The 18,338-nt window shown below is 31.5% G+C and overlaps 1 protein-coding gene across 1 annotated transcript; it reads right to left on the bottom strand.

Moving 5' to 3' along the window:
* Positions 1–933: 933 nt before the first annotated feature.
* On the bottom strand, positions 934–17,352 carry LOC135135024 (peptide transporter family 1-like). Its single transcript, XM_064063960.1, has 14 exons — positions 8,297–17,352; positions 8,163–8,241; positions 7,961–8,102; positions 3,666–3,752; positions 3,313–3,587; positions 3,176–3,258; positions 2,929–3,123; positions 2,390–2,872; positions 2,239–2,342; positions 2,045–2,191; positions 1,882–1,996; positions 1,701–1,829; positions 1,546–1,653; positions 934–1,318 (listed from the first exon to the last, which is right to left on the bottom strand). Exons 1-14 carry the CDS (start codon positions 8,303–8,305, stop codon positions 1,151–1,153), a joined length of 2,124 nt encoding a protein of 707 aa, XP_063920030.1. The 5' UTR covers positions 8,306–17,352; the 3' UTR covers positions 934–1,150.
* Positions 17,353–18,338: the final 986 nt, after the last annotated feature.

Here is an 18,338-nt window from a genome sequence, read left to right as displayed (position 1 = left end):
TTTTTGTTAAATACGACGACAATGTTTTGTTGTTGTAGTGAATATGTCACACGTAAGCAATGAAAGTCAGCGTAAACAATTAATATCAGGTGTTCTTGTGTTAAGGTGTTTTGATTACTTTTAAAAAATCAATGGGAGCACTTCCAAATCTGAATCATAATAGCTTATGTAGATGAATCACTACCTTTTCATTGTTTGACGATGACGCAAAATTATAAAAAAAAAACATGTCAAGATTTTAACATTAAACGTAGTTAAAATTGGCCATCGTAAATAGAATTTTGTTATGGAAGTGCATTTCCAAAACTTCAAGAAAAAACAGTAATGTGCGTCAGATGTGCGTTATTATAAAAAAATGTAATGTTTTTTTAAGATAAGATTTACAAGAAATAACAATTGAGACATAAAAATGATAAAACAATGGACCATTTAAATGTGGAACTTAATCTCATCTATTATTTTTGATGTTGGTTGACTAAACAGTTATCAGGCTATAGAAATTCTAGCTACTAATATTAGCATGTAGTCAACATCAAGAACAGCACGGACTACATAGTAGCTATAAGGCCGTTATAAATGGAATAAAAAGTCTCACTCGAGTATGAAAATAATGTTTTACCCCATACTTGCAAAATTTTATCTACGGCTCATTTAAGTGGGATAGGTGATGATGTAGTGAGTAAGTGAGTATGGTAATACCTAGGCCGGGTGAATGTCGTCATAAATGTCCTACTCAAGGAAATTTCAAATGGGCACCATTGGTTAATTTACTCTTTTTAAAACATTTCAGATTAAATACACTAACTGTAATTAACAACAATCATTAATGGTAATTTTAAAGTCAAATACAATTTAAAATTAATTATATTTAGATGACTTTACTACACATTCAGTAAATGATGATATCAAAATCGAAACGTAAAATTTACTCGAGATAATCTCCAATAGTTCGGTGTTTAACTAGTAACTGAGACAAAATGCCGCTAAAAGTTGCATCATCTATTTTATCATGAGTTGGCGAGAAACTAATAAAGCGTCAGACTAGTTAAACACTCAAGATAATAATTATTTCCACTCATAATTACATTTTAAAATCGTTTATTAAAAAAACGATGGCAAAATCGCCAACTATTCAACCTAATTAAACGTATTAATTTACATTATTCGCTGAGTTTTGTATCAACGGAATTTGTTCTTGATTGGGGAAATTTGCGGAACTGTCGGCTTCTAGTTGCACAAACTTATAATTTGAGGCCATTTCAATGAATACCATCATGTCTGCAATCATGACGACGGCAAACAGAAAAAACTCTTGTGCCTGTAATTATGCAATTTTAATAATTGTGACAGTACTGCGTACAAAACAATTAGCGCAACAATTTCAACAAGTTCATTTCATTGATAAAAAAGATTATGCATGATCAATTTTATGATATTTCTCTGATAAGATCTCAGTATTGGAGGGATTAAATCATTAGAAAAATATCTTTAATTGTGTTTTGTTAAGCAAACAACATTAATCCTTGTTGCTAGAGGACTTTTTACCTGACTTTTAAAAAGATTTGCTTGAGTTATGAGTATGACTAAAAAGTTTCCTATAGCCACTGACAAATACCAACCGGCGATTGTTACCGTTTTCATGCTTTTGGGGGCCTGCAAAATAATTATAACTTTACTTTTTCATTCACGAGTTTTGATACCTGAGTGAATGAAAATTCCAATCCCGAGACACCAAAGAGGATTTCCGCTACAGATATAAGAAAGTATTGGGGAAGTAACCACAGAATATTAATTGTGTTAGGTTGAGACATGACGTATAATTTGAAAAACTAGAAAAATGGAATAACGAGATTAGTTGAATGGGTAACGGTTTAAGTGCACCTCGATTTTCATATTCCTTTCTCTCACAACTAAAGAGTATACACCTCCGAGATCTAAATTAAAACTTTCTTTATAGAGAATGGGCTTTTCCCTTGAAGCTACGACGCAATCGTATCTAAAAAAGAAGCATTATTTTACCATTATCTTTTGACACATTTCCTACATTCCTTGCGGTAATTCCATATAAGCCGAGTCTGCTAAAAAAGAAGAATTAGAGCTGTGCACAAAGTAAATGTCTTGAAATCCAGCTTGATTCTTTAAGGAGACTTTTACATCATGTAAATGTACGGAACTTTTGATATAAGCGATTCTAGCGACATATTCTTATTAAGTGTAACTTTCCAAGCAAAGAATTACCTTATTCTTGGTTTTCCACTTAGAGATTTTTGAAAATCGACAGGGTCTGTAATGAACGATTGGATCTTGTTTTCAGTATTTATACCAATGAGAACAGTGTCTGTCTATAAATACATATTAAACAAAAATTAAATGATTATTACCTTCTTACTTGTGATTCTTCTGCAAAAACTTCCAAGTTGTGTCTGTGTCGTCCAAAATAAATAGTTCCACATTTTTCTGAAGCTTCAACAAGTAAAGTGTATTTGGTGTAATTATCGCAAACAATATTTTCGAATCGGTGCATTCCACCTGTCACAATTTTCTGCACACCGTTAAAGGGATTGGCCACTTTCACGTCACATGGTAGAGTATTGATAATATTTACGGAAGCGTGTTTTTGCTCAGGTTGCTTAGGGTAAGTTGTTTCTAACACTAATTCTAATACACCAGCAGAAAGAAAAGCGGCACTGGCAAACATACCGCCCACTGCCATTCTATGCAATGCATTTTCCATGACATGTAGCTTCAAGAACCATGGGTTTATCACTTTGTCGAAAATAGGTATCAAAATTAAGACCATTGCTGGATTCACTACTTGCATTTGATCCGGTACTATTTGTATCCCTAAAACATTGCCATCCATATGAGAAGCCTGAAATTTACTGAATTTGTTCATTTTAAAATTTTTACAAAATACGTTGGACTTACTTGAAAGGTCCATCTAGATCCTTGTTGATCAAACAAAGACCAAAAAATTGGTAACGGAATATACAAAAACAAAACAGCGAACACCTTCTTCATGTCACTTATTAGTTTACCGCTGTATTTGTCCCTGGCGGTGTGTAGCCAATGTTTTCTTTTATTTCGGTTAGCTCTTGACTTACATCTTTTGACAAGAGCGTACTGCACTAAGTTTATAATAAGAAAACTAAAATAGAAACCACAAAGTCCATACCATTGTGCATTTAAAAAACTGAAGCATGACGTTTTCTTTTGGGGTTTTAAGTCGGTACCATGGTTTACCCATCACAAATAAAACTGTCGTGAGACGAAAGTTAAAGATCCGTTTTTTGAGTTTAATAATGTACCTACCTAGAGATAGTACCATTAGGGCTGCAGGAAAACCAAATCCTAGTGCGTAACATGTGTCGTCTCCAAAACATGAAACCCATTTTCGGAGTATTGGAGTTAAAATCATGCCAACAAAGCCTCCAAGGTTAATGGTGAAATAAAATAGCGAAAAAAAGTGTTGTAGGAGGTCCTTTTGGTCCGGTAGACGAAATTGGTCGCCTCCAAATGCCGCGACGCAAGGTTTTATGCCTCCAGTTCCCACTGATATCAAAAGTAAGCCCACTGCTGAAAGGGTACTAAAAACTTAAGTATTATTGATCTTATTGCAAAGACTAGTAATTGTAATTTTGTTATAGAGTACGAAGGATACTTACATTGAAGAAAGTTCTAAGATAGGTATGGCTCCCATGCACATTAAAATATTTCCGACGAGGTAGATAAAAGAGAAGTAGAGAATAGTGCTAAAATGAAATTTGAATATTTTATTAAAAGATAACTGTTTTATAAAATTTGTATTATCTGTATTGTCTTGGTTGTGGGTTGGTGCAAAATGTATTAGATTTTGTTGAACAGACTATATTTTGTTTATGGGTAATGGAGCTAAACTCGATTTTACCGCAGATCACTAAAAATTATCTTAAACTCATACTTGGTCTATTGTTTTGTGTAGCAAGTTTTGTAGGAACAATTGTCATTGCAATTTAATTTTAAAAATGTCTCCGATTCTTTCTAAGCCCTTACATTGCTTAAAAAATATATACAGTGTGATTTTTAACGTATATAATATAACTTAGGAACCGCTAGAGGTACAGCTTTGAAATTTAAAACGTGAGATGAGTAATCAGATGATGTTCATTGACGTCATAGTAACGTGCTCTGATCTTGAAATTTCGAAACAATGACATATACGTAAAAACATTAAATAGCATGGATGATCGAATGACCCCTTTTTAGAGAGCTGATTCTGATTTGTCGATTTTTATTAGAGACATCATCTCCGAAACTACTGGACCGATTGTTAAAAAAAAAACGCTAACCAAAATTTGGCTAATGATCTCACCAACAATTTAATGACGTCCGCTCATCATACTGGATCATTAACCTTATCAAAATTGTATGAAATAATATACTCCTCTACTTATTGTTTCCGAATCTAGCTTGATTTTGTTTATTGCCATTAGATTTATTTATTGTTTAATCTGCCCTGTTTTTTCCACACAAAGTAGGCAACTGTGTTACAGCTAGATGAATTAGTTTGTAAAGCACCCGTCTCTCAATCTAAGGTGGAGCGTTAGAACCAGATTTGTTTTATTAGATGAAGTAAATTTAATAAAATTAATCACTCTCTAGTTTTTTATTGATCAAATTAAGAACGCGGTCACCCCATTTTCTCGAAAATGGCATAATACCAACGTCTTTATTTAAGTAATAATGATAAAATAAGATTTATAGTAACAATATTCAGAACATTTTGTTCGATTGTGATTTAATTACTAATTTTAGTATTCTGTTTTGAACAAACAAACTCATTCAAATCAAACAAATTTCTACTTGACATTCTTTCGATATATAAACATAAACATTGGAAGTTAAGCGTGTTATTATTGCTGAGAGAATTGTTGTCCCGTTGGTTATCTGCTTTAAATATATTGTCATTGTTCGTACCTATGCGGACCGCGTTCCCTTATAAAGGTTATCACAAAACAAAAATTGCAAAATCAAACAAAATAAACTTCGACCATTTTTTAAATTTAAATAAAGCAGATAACAGGTTTGACTTCTGTCAAGAGGTCCAAGGGGTTCATGTCGAGTATTTATTAAGATAACATATGTTTTTAAGTAAATATGTTTTTGCTGCATCGATGACTCGGTGGTTCCAAAGTTAATTAAGTGACAGGGGGAGGGGGGCTGACTTTAAAGCAGCACTGCATTCTGTCGCTTTTAAAGAATTTTTTTTTCATGAAAGCAAAAGTTTCTTCGTTATATTTAAAAATTAATAAACGTTGACACTCAAGGCTTTATGTTGCAATACTACTTTTATTTTTGAAAATTTTCCTTGCATTAACTGCATGCACTTTAAGTAGATATATTTTATTAAATAAATTGTCAAATCATGATAAACTGTCTAATTCATTCGTATCTCAACGAGTACCAATTACACAACACGGGAATCCTCTTCATAACTATATTTTTCAATAGATAATTTGTTGATCATCTTTCCATAATCTTCAAGTGTTTTTTATGACAATAATTAAAAGAAATATCATTTTTACACTGTATTGCTCAATAAACAGGGTGTTGTGGTATCCCGAATTTGAAATTAAAATTTCGCGCCTAGAGGAAAACATACAACGTCGCGAAAGTGTTCAAGTGTGTTTAAAGCGGTAGAGAGATTGACAGAAGGCCTCAGGACCTTGAAAATTATCATCTGTTAAATTAATATCACCGCGGACTCAAATGACTGAGATATTTTATGCTTATGTTGTATTAATGTGCTATTTCGTTATGACCATAATTATTTTCTCACAACTTGAATTTGAACATTTATTCTCGAATTATTATTTTGATTTTGACTGTATTGAATATGTGCTTTATTATTTAAACATCTTGCTACACTGCTACAGTGTGGTGTAAGTAAGATTTTTGAACTTTTTTTTAATCAACAATAACAAAATGAACGAGTTGAAGTTCATCAGTCAACTGCAACAATGTTAGCAGGGGTAGTTCATTGCAGGTTGACACTTTTTCCTTTCTAAATTCCTGGGGTACCTTCTTTTTCGTGCACTTGCCCTTTGGCTTAGCAGACACCGAGAAAGTGGATGATGTGGTCAACTATATAGCAACCCTTGCCTCACGAGTATGGGTATGTGGTGCAGCTCGGGAATCTCGCAACACAATATAACGCTGTAAACTCAGGATAACTCAATCGCCTTGATCAGAGCCGTCGATCCTGTAACCGCGATTTTGCTCCCGATACAGACTTTGCTTTTGTTCATATTTAAATTAAATACTATCGTAATTAATAACTTATGTACTACAATCCAGTTACTTTGATGACGATTTATTTTCCTTTTTGTGTGTTTAAATTTGTGACATTCAAAAATTTGTTTTGATTTGTTTACTTGATGTCATCTTTGAAAGCTGAGGGAGGATTTTACAGATGGGAAATAAGTGTCGTACAGCTTATTTTTACAGTTTTTCGTTCTCAAATAACAGGAAAATTTTGGGAATTACTCATCACGGAAGTTGGCAGGAAAAAAAACACTAATTTAGTAGTCCATTATATTCAAATACTAGTAACAATATATTTATTATGTACGAAAATTTGTGGCAGTTTATACGAATGAGAAATAAATCAATTAAAAATTACACACTTTTTAACTGTCATTACTTATCTTATCACTGATGTCTGAAGCCAGTGATACGGTCTAAGATTTTATTAATTTTCAAAAAAAAAAAATCTATACACTTAGTTCAGATTTTCAAAATGTAGTAAGAAATTAAACTTTTTAAATTTGTTTTTCGCCATCGTAATGTGTTAATTACCAGGGTTAACTTCCCTGCAAGAACTGAAATTAATATCAACAACATAACTCGGAGCTGTTTTCCAAACCGTTGATCCTTGCAGGTATTTTTTTAAGTCCTACACATCTCTAGTTAGTTTCTTTAAAGATAACATTTATTTTGAACTAAGGATAACAAACTCCCGTTATGCTGTGCCGTGTATTTGACATCAAAGAATGTTGTAACTCAAAAATCGATTTCTTTGTCTTATATACGAAACTGAAATTACATTTTTGATTTTCCTTTTGTATAATCCCCAAATTTTTATTAAACTCGTCTTTTATTACATGTTAACGAATAAGAAGGGTATTCTTTGAGAATCTAAATTCGAGACACACTGCTCATAAATATCTAGATTTTTATTATATTATATATGTTTCTCTAATCTCTTTTTTGATAAGTAAACAAATTTTAGTGCTTTATCATCTAGACGAAATTTCTAACATATAAAATTTGACAATAATGGGGCCGATAGTTTTGAAAGTTATCTGTCTAAAAAAAATCCATTCAGGCGGGCAGATAGACAGGCGATAGACAGACGACAAACGGACGAAAACGGAGACCTATTTTTTCACACTTTAGGCGCCCTAACACGTCGAGAAAACATGAAAAAGCCATTCGTTGGATGGTCCCTATTAGAACAATTGTTGTTGTTGAGAGCAACAATGCACATAACACAACGAGCTTAATATTATGATATAAAATTTCTAGTACTGCCTTACGTTTTATTAAAATTGTAGGTGTATTATTTTGTAGCAACAATTTAATCTAATGATCGATTGGCTATATTTATCATTTTATTTTTAATAACGCTGTTCAAAACGCGATATGAAATTCCGCTCAATTTTTTTTCATTAATCTGATATTTCCTCTGCACGTTCCACATTCAGTTCGTTTCATTTCTAGTTGTATTCTTGTTCTCTAAAGGTTACCTATTTAATCTTATATACATTAAAAGTGATGACGCAATAACGTTAGTAGGTATAGCTGCTGCACACATCAAACATTTGTAATATATCAACAACAAATTTTAAAAAATGTTGTCACTAAATATTTGGAAACTTTTAGCCGAACACAAAATTGTATATTTAATAACTGTTCTTACCTGTATCTTCCTAAAATACTATCAGCACACACTGCCCCAGCTAATGGCACAATATAGCATATCATTATAAAAACATGATAAATTACGGTGGAGCAGTTCTCTGAAAATAGGAGTTCATTTCTGAGATAAATTGAAAGTATGGCTAAAAAGCAAATTAGTATTTTATTAAGCACATCCATTTCCATCTAATTTATAACCATACTTCGTAAGCCACAAAAGGAAAATCTTTCACAAAACTCGGTAGCGATTATGCAAAACACAGCCGTGGGATAAGAGCTTTCCTAAAAGTCGACAACAAAATAACTTAAATGGTAAAAACAGCACACCCACACTCACGAAACTCATTTTCAAGCATTATTATCAACGTCATAAATCTGTCAATGTCAAAATGCGAAATTAAATGGAAGCCGAATTTTCACGTTTTTATTACAACTTATAAAATCTACATACATTTTACATTGCAAGTATGTTACATTATTGCCCACAAAAAGCTTCTGCAAATAAAGACATAATATTTATTTTCTGTGCGTGTTTTCTACAATGTTATGTTTAGAAGAATGAGTATAAGTTTTGGTATAAATTCGTTCAATTTATTATAAAATCATAGTAAAAATTTTGATTTAGTTCTTCTAAATATAATATTATATAAACGTTTTTTAGTCTAATATATTTTGTGTTACATATGGACCATCGATATTTTTTATTATTTATTTATCACAACATTTATAATGTATATAATATAAGAATACATATTTCCATTTAGAATACCGCTTATCCTCTGAAGCAGAGGGTAAAATTAAGAAAATACTACAGCATTTGTATGGCAGATTTTTAAGGAGGTCGTGGGTGAAACTAGGGATAAGTATATTACGTAGGAAAATCTGCCTCACAAATTTCTAAATAATAACAGTGTTACAAAAATAAAATGCACATTGAACACATTAATAATACAAATAGAGTACTTTACAAGTTATTACATTTACAATTAAATTTATAAAGTTGGACATTTATTACACATGTAGTTAAATACATCATAAGATTTTTTACTGCTTTTCAATAACGCAATGTGGTCCAGATTTACCTCGAAATAGCACAAAAGGCTTATGGAAGATCAATCAACCACCATGTTCGATGTCTATAAATTTATAAAAATTTTTATTTTGGATTAATAAAAAAAAAACAATATCCTGAATTCCTGGCACTTCAAGCACAAAACTTCAGCCGATAGAAATTACCAAAATTACACAAGCAATCTAGTGAACTTTTGTTTTTGGTAATGTCAAATTTTGTCAAAATCATTTGTAAGTTGTAAGTACTTGACAATAAATTTTTCTTTTGAAATGCAAGACAAGGCAACGTACCTTTTACAGTCTAATTACATGACTAAAGAGTTTTTGTCCAAAGCGTGTTCCGATTTCATGGAGGATATCCTTCGCAAAACTTTTGATGAAGAAGAGCCTCTGAGTCAAGCTCCGATAAAATGTTCTCAGGAGACACAAACAAATGCAGCAGATTTTACTCTCCCCATGAAGAAAAAACGCTTTTTATTCTAATTACCTTTGATATAAAATTGTAATAAAAATTAACTAGACTTTCCGTGCTTAATTAAATCAAACGCATTCTTGAAAAGCAGCTGATGACATACCTAATAACCTCCGTTTATTATGTGATCAATCAGTTCTAACTTCATCATTAATAAAAATTCAATCATAATCACCAACAATCCATTTAGCACAATGGTCCCTTATCACATTATATTACAGTTTAATTTCTATCTTCGTTAGAGAGATCACAGCTGGGAAGAAGGCAACATTTATTATATGTTCCGACCATTTTCCGTGTAATTTGTCTCTAGATAATTTTATTGGACAGAGGGCTATTTCGTGTTTCTGCTACTTAAATTATAGAATGCTAGTTTTGGCATACATGAGTAACAAACATCAAAGAATTGTTAAAACAATATTTTATTTGATGTATGCACTGATCTTTGCCAAAACGTTACATCTGTTACAAGTGATTTGTTTTACAATTCGTTAATTTGCCTTGGTTTAGTGTATAACAGAGTTGATATTTTGCTCGAGAAAATTTCGATCCCAGTTTCAAAATTTGAAGTGAGCATTGAACTTCAAATTCCACAGTTCTTAAGCATTAGGGGTATTTTCAACAGGAAGGGAATGGTACATTTATATATATACATAAATATATGAAAACATTTCGAGTAGATTTACACATAAATATAGTTGGTGCGATTAAATTTAGTTAATATTTTGATAATAAAATACCATTTTGATAAATTTCAGTATTGTCTACCATTAAAGTAAAGTAACGTTGCGATAGGCACTCAGGTATTAGGTCCGCAAAAATTTTGAACTATATTTTGATTTTCTTAGCGACTGATAGCGGATTCCATCTTTAATGTTCTAAGTGCAAATCGATAAAATCAAAAATATAGTCATAAATTCTCCGCATTACTTGCAACAATGTATCTTGGATCTTACTGTAAACTTGTTTATTGCATAAAACAATGTGAGTTTAAATTATCTATGGCCGGATAATCTTAACGGATGATCAGTCAAATAAAAATACCAACTTTCCTTGTTACTAATTTAACGTTTTTTATTATTTTAAAGTAACTTTGCTGGTGATAAGTCACATTTAAAGCGTTTAAGAGGTAAAAATGTGCGAAAGGAAATTCAATGAGTATTTTTAAGGAATTGTGGATAATGAATTGCCATATCAGATTTAATTTAACATTATTACACACACAAAAAACACGAAAATTTTATTGTTAACAAAGTTTCCTGTTGTAGATGTAAACATCTAAATTATTGTTAAACTGATAAACATTTAAGATAAAATTTGGTGATCCCTAACTGTATAGTTATATTTTTCGAACTTGGATCCAAATAATTTAAAGGTCTCTGGAGATCTTTATCTCGATTATCACAAAAGCTCTTATAAAATTTTATACCAAGTTAGTGTGATAACAAAAAATTTCACCTTTAAAAATTCATTTATCTTTTGTTATATATGTGTCTTGCAAGGCGCATACTTAAATACCTACCATTTGTAACATATAAATAGAAATGCAATGATAATTGTGGTGATAAATAATTAAGAAACTGATAAAACCTTTACGCTTATAAAAGTAATAAAAAAAGGATAGCAGCACATGCGGCAACGAAGCAATCTTATCTTTCGATGTAGTATAAAGATTGTATTTAAATTAATACAAAGTTTGTCATTTAATAATTTTAAGAGTACATATCTGCATGTAAGTCATCTTTATCAGCACTGGATTCTTATCACGTTCTTTATGAAGACACTTAAAAGTTAGTGATGCTATATAAAACTAAAAATCATCCGAATAATTATCTATTAATTAATAAATTTCCACTTAGTTTTGACAAATGAATGACACAAAATAGTGTTTACAAAAAAATTAAAAAAAACTGCACATACCACAGTTGTGTGAGTAACTAAAGCTGTGTTCAGGCAAGTAAAATTTATGAAATTTTTACTAGGATGCTTATTTCGTTTCATTATTTAAAATACCTTAGTCTAAAACTTTTCATTCCAGTTTAGTACGGTGTTTTTAATTTTTGTAGAGCTAATGAGAAATTGAAACCAAAGTTTTTATTTTCAAAAAGAAAATTCGAAAATTAGTGCTTTCAAATAAATGACAACAGAATTTATATTATATCTTATTTAAAAATTACACATACAGATAACACATCGTAAAACATTGTAAAAAACTGCCGTGCGTAAGAATTATAAAGAACAAATCGTATTGGTTCGTAAATAGTGGCGTGCAATATTATAATATTGAAATAATTCCATTACATATAGTAGAATTTATACAACCAACAAAACACATTAGTGCTCCCCTTGATGACAGAAGTTTTAAAAGCGCATTTCAAGAAAATTAAGATGTGCCTTAAAAAATCTGCTGTATTAAGTAATGCTGACTACAATTTAACAATTTGTTGTAAGTTTGCTCAAAATCATCATGTTCTTTGGGTAATTAAGTCAGAATTAAAATTTTGGAATTCAAATCAAAAATGATTTATTTAACAGGTTGTCCATAATTATTTTTAATTACCTTATAATATTGTAACTTGTGTTAAATAATACTCCTATTATTCTTTTTCAATGTAACTTACCTTATCTTCAGCTAGAGGTTATTTTTAAACAATAGGATAATAAGTATTTTTTGTAACCTGATTTTTTTCATTTAATAGATTTAACGCTTTTCACCAAATCTGTTGTGGTGACCAAATTTGAGTTAAAATTTCGCACTGAAAAAAAATAGCGGCGCGGAATCGCATTTGAATAATTTGAATTAAAAAAAAATTCAAACAAGAAAGTCGTTAAATGTAGGCAATCATGTGCACGTTTAGTTCTTTCTGGTAGTTGGTAGCGCTCCTAGGGAATTTTTGAGTAGTACATAGTGAGAGGGTTGGTAGAAGTTGGTTGGCTAGGTAGAGGGGGGAGATGCGTCATTCTGTTCGGGCGCGTCCCTGTTGTTTTGTTTTGGTGAGTGAAAATACGCGGTAAGGAAGCTAGGTTAACTTTAGTTGGTTTGGCAGTTAATAAAAAGGGGAAGCCTTTGTTTAACAAAAATTAATCGAATCGATTGCGATGCCACAGCTTCCCTACACACGTAGCTAATTCTTCCGTTTTTCCAAATTTGTTTTATTTTTTGTAAATTCACAGATCATATTAGGATTTTAATCGTTAACTAGTTCTAACACAATTTAACAGTCATAAGTTTGATTTCACGAAATTCACTTAGTTAGGACTCATCCTTTGTTTATCAAGTTATAAATAAGGTTTCTGGATTCTTATACTTACATTATAACACTTCTCAAATCCTCACACAAGATTGCTAATAGTTCATTTACGACAGTTAAATTAACCTAACGTTGTCCCACTTTGGGAAAGGGACCTTGGAAAGTGCGGTAGAATTTATAATATCGTGGACTGCGGCACGGAGGGATTAATCATCAACTCATCGAGACATATTTATTTCTCGCTACGTTGGAAATTATATGACAGAGAAGCATTTTTCGTGACGCTGGATGCATTTTGTGCTTATTTATCGTGTGTTTTGTTTGGGATGAGCTGGGGACAGTGCACTATATAAACTTTCAAAACTAATTGTTTTATGTAACCAATCGCTTGGATAATGGCATGATTTAGCATCATGTAAACTCTTTGTTTGAATCGTTGATAAAGTGTGGCAAATATTAAACTCATGTACCTAATTTTTTTCTAAGCTTTTTAAGCTTTGCAATTTTTCTCTATCTCACAATTTTAGCCTCAATAATTTGCCTTGCTGCATAATTTAAATTGAACATAAATTTTCATGCTCTGCAGTTCCTAACCTCACGTAATATTTTTGTCTGCACAAGTTTTACTTCACACCAGATTTTTTTTTTTTGGTTTTATAAACCTTTGGTAGTTTTTCTTACCTTGTAAATATTTTGTTGATTAATGCTTCCATCATATAAATTGTCTGATTTCCAATCTTAATCTCAGATAAGAATTCTTTGCTGTTTCAAATTTCACGAGAGTGTTTGCGAATTCAAATGTTTATTGTTCTTTTTGAAACTTTTAATACTTGTTCGTTTGTAGTTTAATATCGGAGTTATAGAAATTGAACATTTAAATGGAATTGAGGCAAATAACACAGAAACACGTGGCGGAAGCGGCGTGCGCGGTTCCTTGTCGAGCTGGCAATTGTACCATCTACACGAAAGATGCTAGCCTTGAATAGAAGTCAGGGGAACGCTCAGAATGACGTGACGCTGTCAGCTTATCTATAGCCGTGATTTCCAACCACGACTTTGCGACAGTAACGGCCTGTTAGCGCGTTAGATAGAGGTGTGCTAAGCGGCATGTGCTTGCCGATACGATAGAGTAGAATCACCGTGTAGGTAGGAGAACAACCTCAACCAGGAGCCCCAAATTCGATAGTTCCATCGCCATACTCTTATAACGTTCTGGTGTCGCTGTCGCTGTGCGCATCGCTGTGTACAGTTTGTGTTAAAATTTTGCCATAATTTAAATTTGCCGCCGCACGTCTGTAATAACTTGTGTATTTACATCCAGTTACTTTAATTCAGATTTTTCTTTCTTTTTATTAAATTTGTGATATTCAAATATTTGCATTGATTCTGAAAGTTTAATTTGATTTCATTCAAAGTTAGGCAAGTTTTCTTTGTAGCTGAGCATTAAGAGGTGTCTTCAACCGGCACAACTTAGTTGCAGCTTTTTTTTCTTTTTTTGTCAGTGAAGGAATAAATGATTTTATGTCTTCCATATATTTTGTGTTTTATTTAGCGGTACTTTTCCAACCTTGGGGTCCGTCACTTCCATCTGAACGCATTCCACCACAAAAAAAACAAACACAATGTAGGGTTCCATTTTGTTAGACGATTACAGCCAAAGCTAAATTTTCGAATTTTTAAATTTTTCGCGGGTTTTTTAATTTTTTTTTCACATGTCATTTTAAGGGGGGATGTTTGGGTTATCACACTGTCAAATATCTAGAAATTATACACAGCAGTATGGATTAATAAAACACATGCGTTTTTCACTCTGTGTTCTTGTAAATTAAAAAAATTTAATTTGAATTTTTCAACTGAACACCCGTTACCGAGCAATGTATGAAAAGAAGTTTTAAGAATTTGATATTTATCATTCACTATTGGCTTATATGTATTTTATGTATTGTTACACTTGTGCACGCCATTTTAGTTAAAATCTTAATTAAAAAAAGGTGCCAAATTAAAAGGAAATAAATTAACCTACAGTACGTTTTTTATTTTAGTTTGAAAACAAAACTAAAATTAGGTTAAATTAAAATCTGTCTGTTTTAAGAATTCCATATTCTTGTAAAACCGTGACGAATAATACTTCTCAAACGTTACTACTTTTGTCTCGCTTTCTCTCATTGCAGTTGAGATGGTACGTATTGCCTAGGATTTTAGGGACGGTCCTAAAGATCTACTGGAACGTTCGTACAAACCAAAAGTTCTCAAACCAAAAACTGTTAAACTTGAAAAGGAGGTGTTTAATGGAGCAGATGAAATGTAAATTTTAAGTTAATGTTATGTTTAATTTTCAGAATACGTTTTGCTCACTTTTTTTGTTTGTTGTATATTATAAATTATTATAGAGCCTGCAACAATACATAACTGTTTGAGAATCTCTGTCAAATTTCGGGTTTCACTCCGACAGACGGAGCTATCTGTTTTCTCTACCGCAGATCCGCTAAAGTTAAAATGAGATAGCGCTTTGTTGTTCTTGTTTCTCACGGCACAACGCAAAGTTTCGTGGTGGAAAAAAGAGAGAATGAGTTTTACGATATCATGGAAAAATTAAAATAGACGGACTGTGCTTAACAACATTTTTTTTTGGTAAAAATTAATTTATTTGATTAATTTGAATTTAATTCTAAAATTTAAAAATTTCTGCCCTTTCTAACAAAAACAGTCATAAAAAAAAATGTGAAAATGGTAATTAAAAGAAAATAATTAACACCAAAAAAATACGTCTCTTGATTTAAAACAATTAAAACAAACGGTTTTTTATTCACTAACATCTCTACTCACACCCCATTTAAATTCAGTAAAAGCTGCTGTTCTAGTTTGATAACAACGAATATGTCGAATGGTAACGTTTTCTGTCTAAGGTCAGTTAAATAAGCATCAAAAGATGACGCCACTCGATTTAAATCAATTGATTTTCATTTAGTATTATTCAAACAGGGATTTATTTTGACCTAGTTATCATTGTACCCATATCTGCCTTACCCAAATAAAAAATATGCGCCCATAAAATAATACCATATATGTACAGCGTGATCAACAAGTACCGTTTGAGTTGGCAATAGAATTAACCAATTCTGAGAAAATTTTCTCACACTTTTAAGCGCTCAAGAAAGTTTGGTTATGACATTTTAAAATCGATAACAAATTGTGTCTTGAATTATTAAATGTCACTGTCAACCATGTCAGTTTTGCCAACAGGAAGTACGGTGGAGTAACAATGTAAAGCAAAATTCGTTGATATCAACTGAAACAGTAATTATTGTTGATCACTCTGTATAATATATCATGTGATAACGTTGCAGAAACATACTTTTAATGGGTCCTTTATTGAGATTGAGAACGTTGTTTGTGTCTATACAAATTGTATTGCCCTGTACCCCTAAATGTGGCAATTACTGTGTAAAGGGATCCTAAATCCTAAATGAGAGCACGGACTTTCGATAATAAATCGCGACAAATAATGCAGACACTCGTTCATAATGTAAATTAGTATAATTTTGATCCTGTTTGACTTAAAAATACTCAGTGAATTTAATTAATTGTAGCAGACTTTAATTAATGTGCTATGGACGGTCTTACATTACCGGACAATTATTAATGTGCGTAGTGTTATTTATTTTATTTTAAGCATAAATGGTGGAGGTGCCGGGTTATATTAATACTTTATTTAAACGGCAACCCTATATTATTTTGCTAATTTTTAAACTTTAACAAACAAGCTAAACATTTTGTACTAGCAGCAGGTAAGCGTTAAGCAGATGACAATTTATGGGTTTTGTCTGATTCCTTAAATGAAATGCTTTTTGTAATATTCACCCTTCTAAAGCGTCGCGAGAACTTGACTGAATGAAAATAATCTCAAGGATCTCTCGACGCTTTTATGAATGGAATCATAGATCTCGTAAGGCAGTTAATTATAATAACAATAAACGAATTAAGTTTAGACACATCGCAAAATATGTTGTATTAAATTACGCGTCAGTCTTTCGAAGGAATTTTCATAACGATTAATTAAAGCTTCAAAAAGGCGTTAAAAACTGCGCATGTGCAGTAAATTAAGATCCAAGGTACATCGATTAAGATGGTTTATTTGTGTTTAGCAAACTTTCAAACATGTTTGCAAATGATTTAAAACCCGTTCGAGTTTGTGAAACTTACGTAGAACGATAAAATAAATCCACTGGATTTAGCGGAATGTTTTCAGTAATAAAGCTGAAATTAACGTAATACTGACTTTTTGGAATGTTTGTAGATGTTGTGCATACGTAGTATACTTTTAGAGTCCAGTTACTTTAAATAAATTAAGTTGTTAACTTCGGCAAAACTAGAACTTGATTTACATTAGCCAGTCTTTTATTTGAACGTTGTGGGCAACATGTGAACAGTCTAAAATATTTTTTTATTTATACGGAAATACAAATGGTAAAAATATATATTTTATTTAATACAAAATTGATGAACCAACAATGATAGTATGGATGAAACAGAAAACTAATGCCCCGTGACGACTATAACACGTGCGAATTAAATGCAAATGTCAAGCTTTAGTGGGTTAGTCAAAAAGCAACGACCTCGTTAATACCATACAGAAAGATGTCTCATCAAATAGTGATGTCATTTATTACAATTTTAGTTATTGATGCTGTCGATACATTGAGTTTTAATAAGCTTCAACAGATTTGTCACGTTTGAACAGCTTTTTAAAACATTAAGTTAAAGTTTTAAGCTTTTTTCTCTCTACTAGTAAAACAACATAAACTGAAAACTCAACAGTGCAAAAAAAGACATAGAAAATTTTGGATTATTTTTCCTGTTGTTAAAATGTGTAAGGTATTAAGGAAATGCAAATGTTTACGTTTATTGATCTAAAATCTTCTAAACTATACTTCTTAGATTCGACGTAAATACGTAATAAAGATTTTCAGTTGTACGAAATAACAAAATTTGTCTTTAAAACACCAACTTAATATAAAATTAAAAATTAAAATTACTCAAAATAAAAAATGTCTTAAACTGGAGTCCTTATTTAAGTTTACTTAAGTTAATAAATTCATTTTTGGATAAATTATATACATTTCGTGATAATACTTTGGGTGCCAACTACCATATGATCGACAAAAAACGTTGTGTAATCAGCTACGGAATTAATACAAAAAAAAGTGTGTTGGGAAAGTCTACGCTGTCACAGTTCTTCCTTTTTAAGGTTATGGAAAATTATTCCTTCTGTTTTTTTTGATTAGACTGACAATATAAATGACAAATTTATGATCTTTATATCAACTTCGTGCCACGAGAATTATATCGGATTTGTATACCTTTTTTGACATTTTTGACAGTTGTTTGAAATTTATTATCAATTTCAAGAAAAAAAAAAGACAAAGAAAAAGGAAGGACATCTTGTAAAATAAACGGTAAACTCACGAATAGTGTTAAAGCCCGATAGGGGTTTGCATTTTTATGGAATTGTGGCTCACCCTTCAAGAAGTGAAGAATGAAATAAAATTTTCCAAAATTTTTCGAAAGATATTCCACTCAAGCAG

The sequence above is a fragment of the Zophobas morio genome, unplaced genomic scaffold (genome assembly GCF_036711695.1).
Source record: "Zophobas morio isolate AGI-343-1 ecotype UQ-CSIRO unplaced genomic scaffold, CSIRO_AGI_Zmor_V1 ptg000024l, whole genome shotgun sequence".
Classification (NCBI taxonomy): Eukaryota; Metazoa; Arthropoda; class Insecta; order Coleoptera; family Tenebrionidae; genus Zophobas; species Zophobas morio.
The sequence above is the reverse complement of the archived record's forward strand: the minus strand, read 5'-3'. Positions and strand labels throughout refer to the sequence as shown.

What these genes read in the sequence shown, in the direction of transcription:
- LOC135135024 (XM_064063960.1), bottom strand. An exon ending in AGTATTTTAGGAAGATACAG is followed by an intron (nt 3,753 to 7,960) that starts GTAAGAACAGTT and finishes ATTTCATTTTAG; the next exon opens with CACTATTCTCTACTTCTCTT. An exon ending in AGTGGAAAACCAAGAATAAG is followed by an intron (nt 2,192 to 2,238) that starts GTAATTCTTTGC and finishes ATATGTCGCTAG; the next exon opens with AATCGCTTATATCAAAAGTT.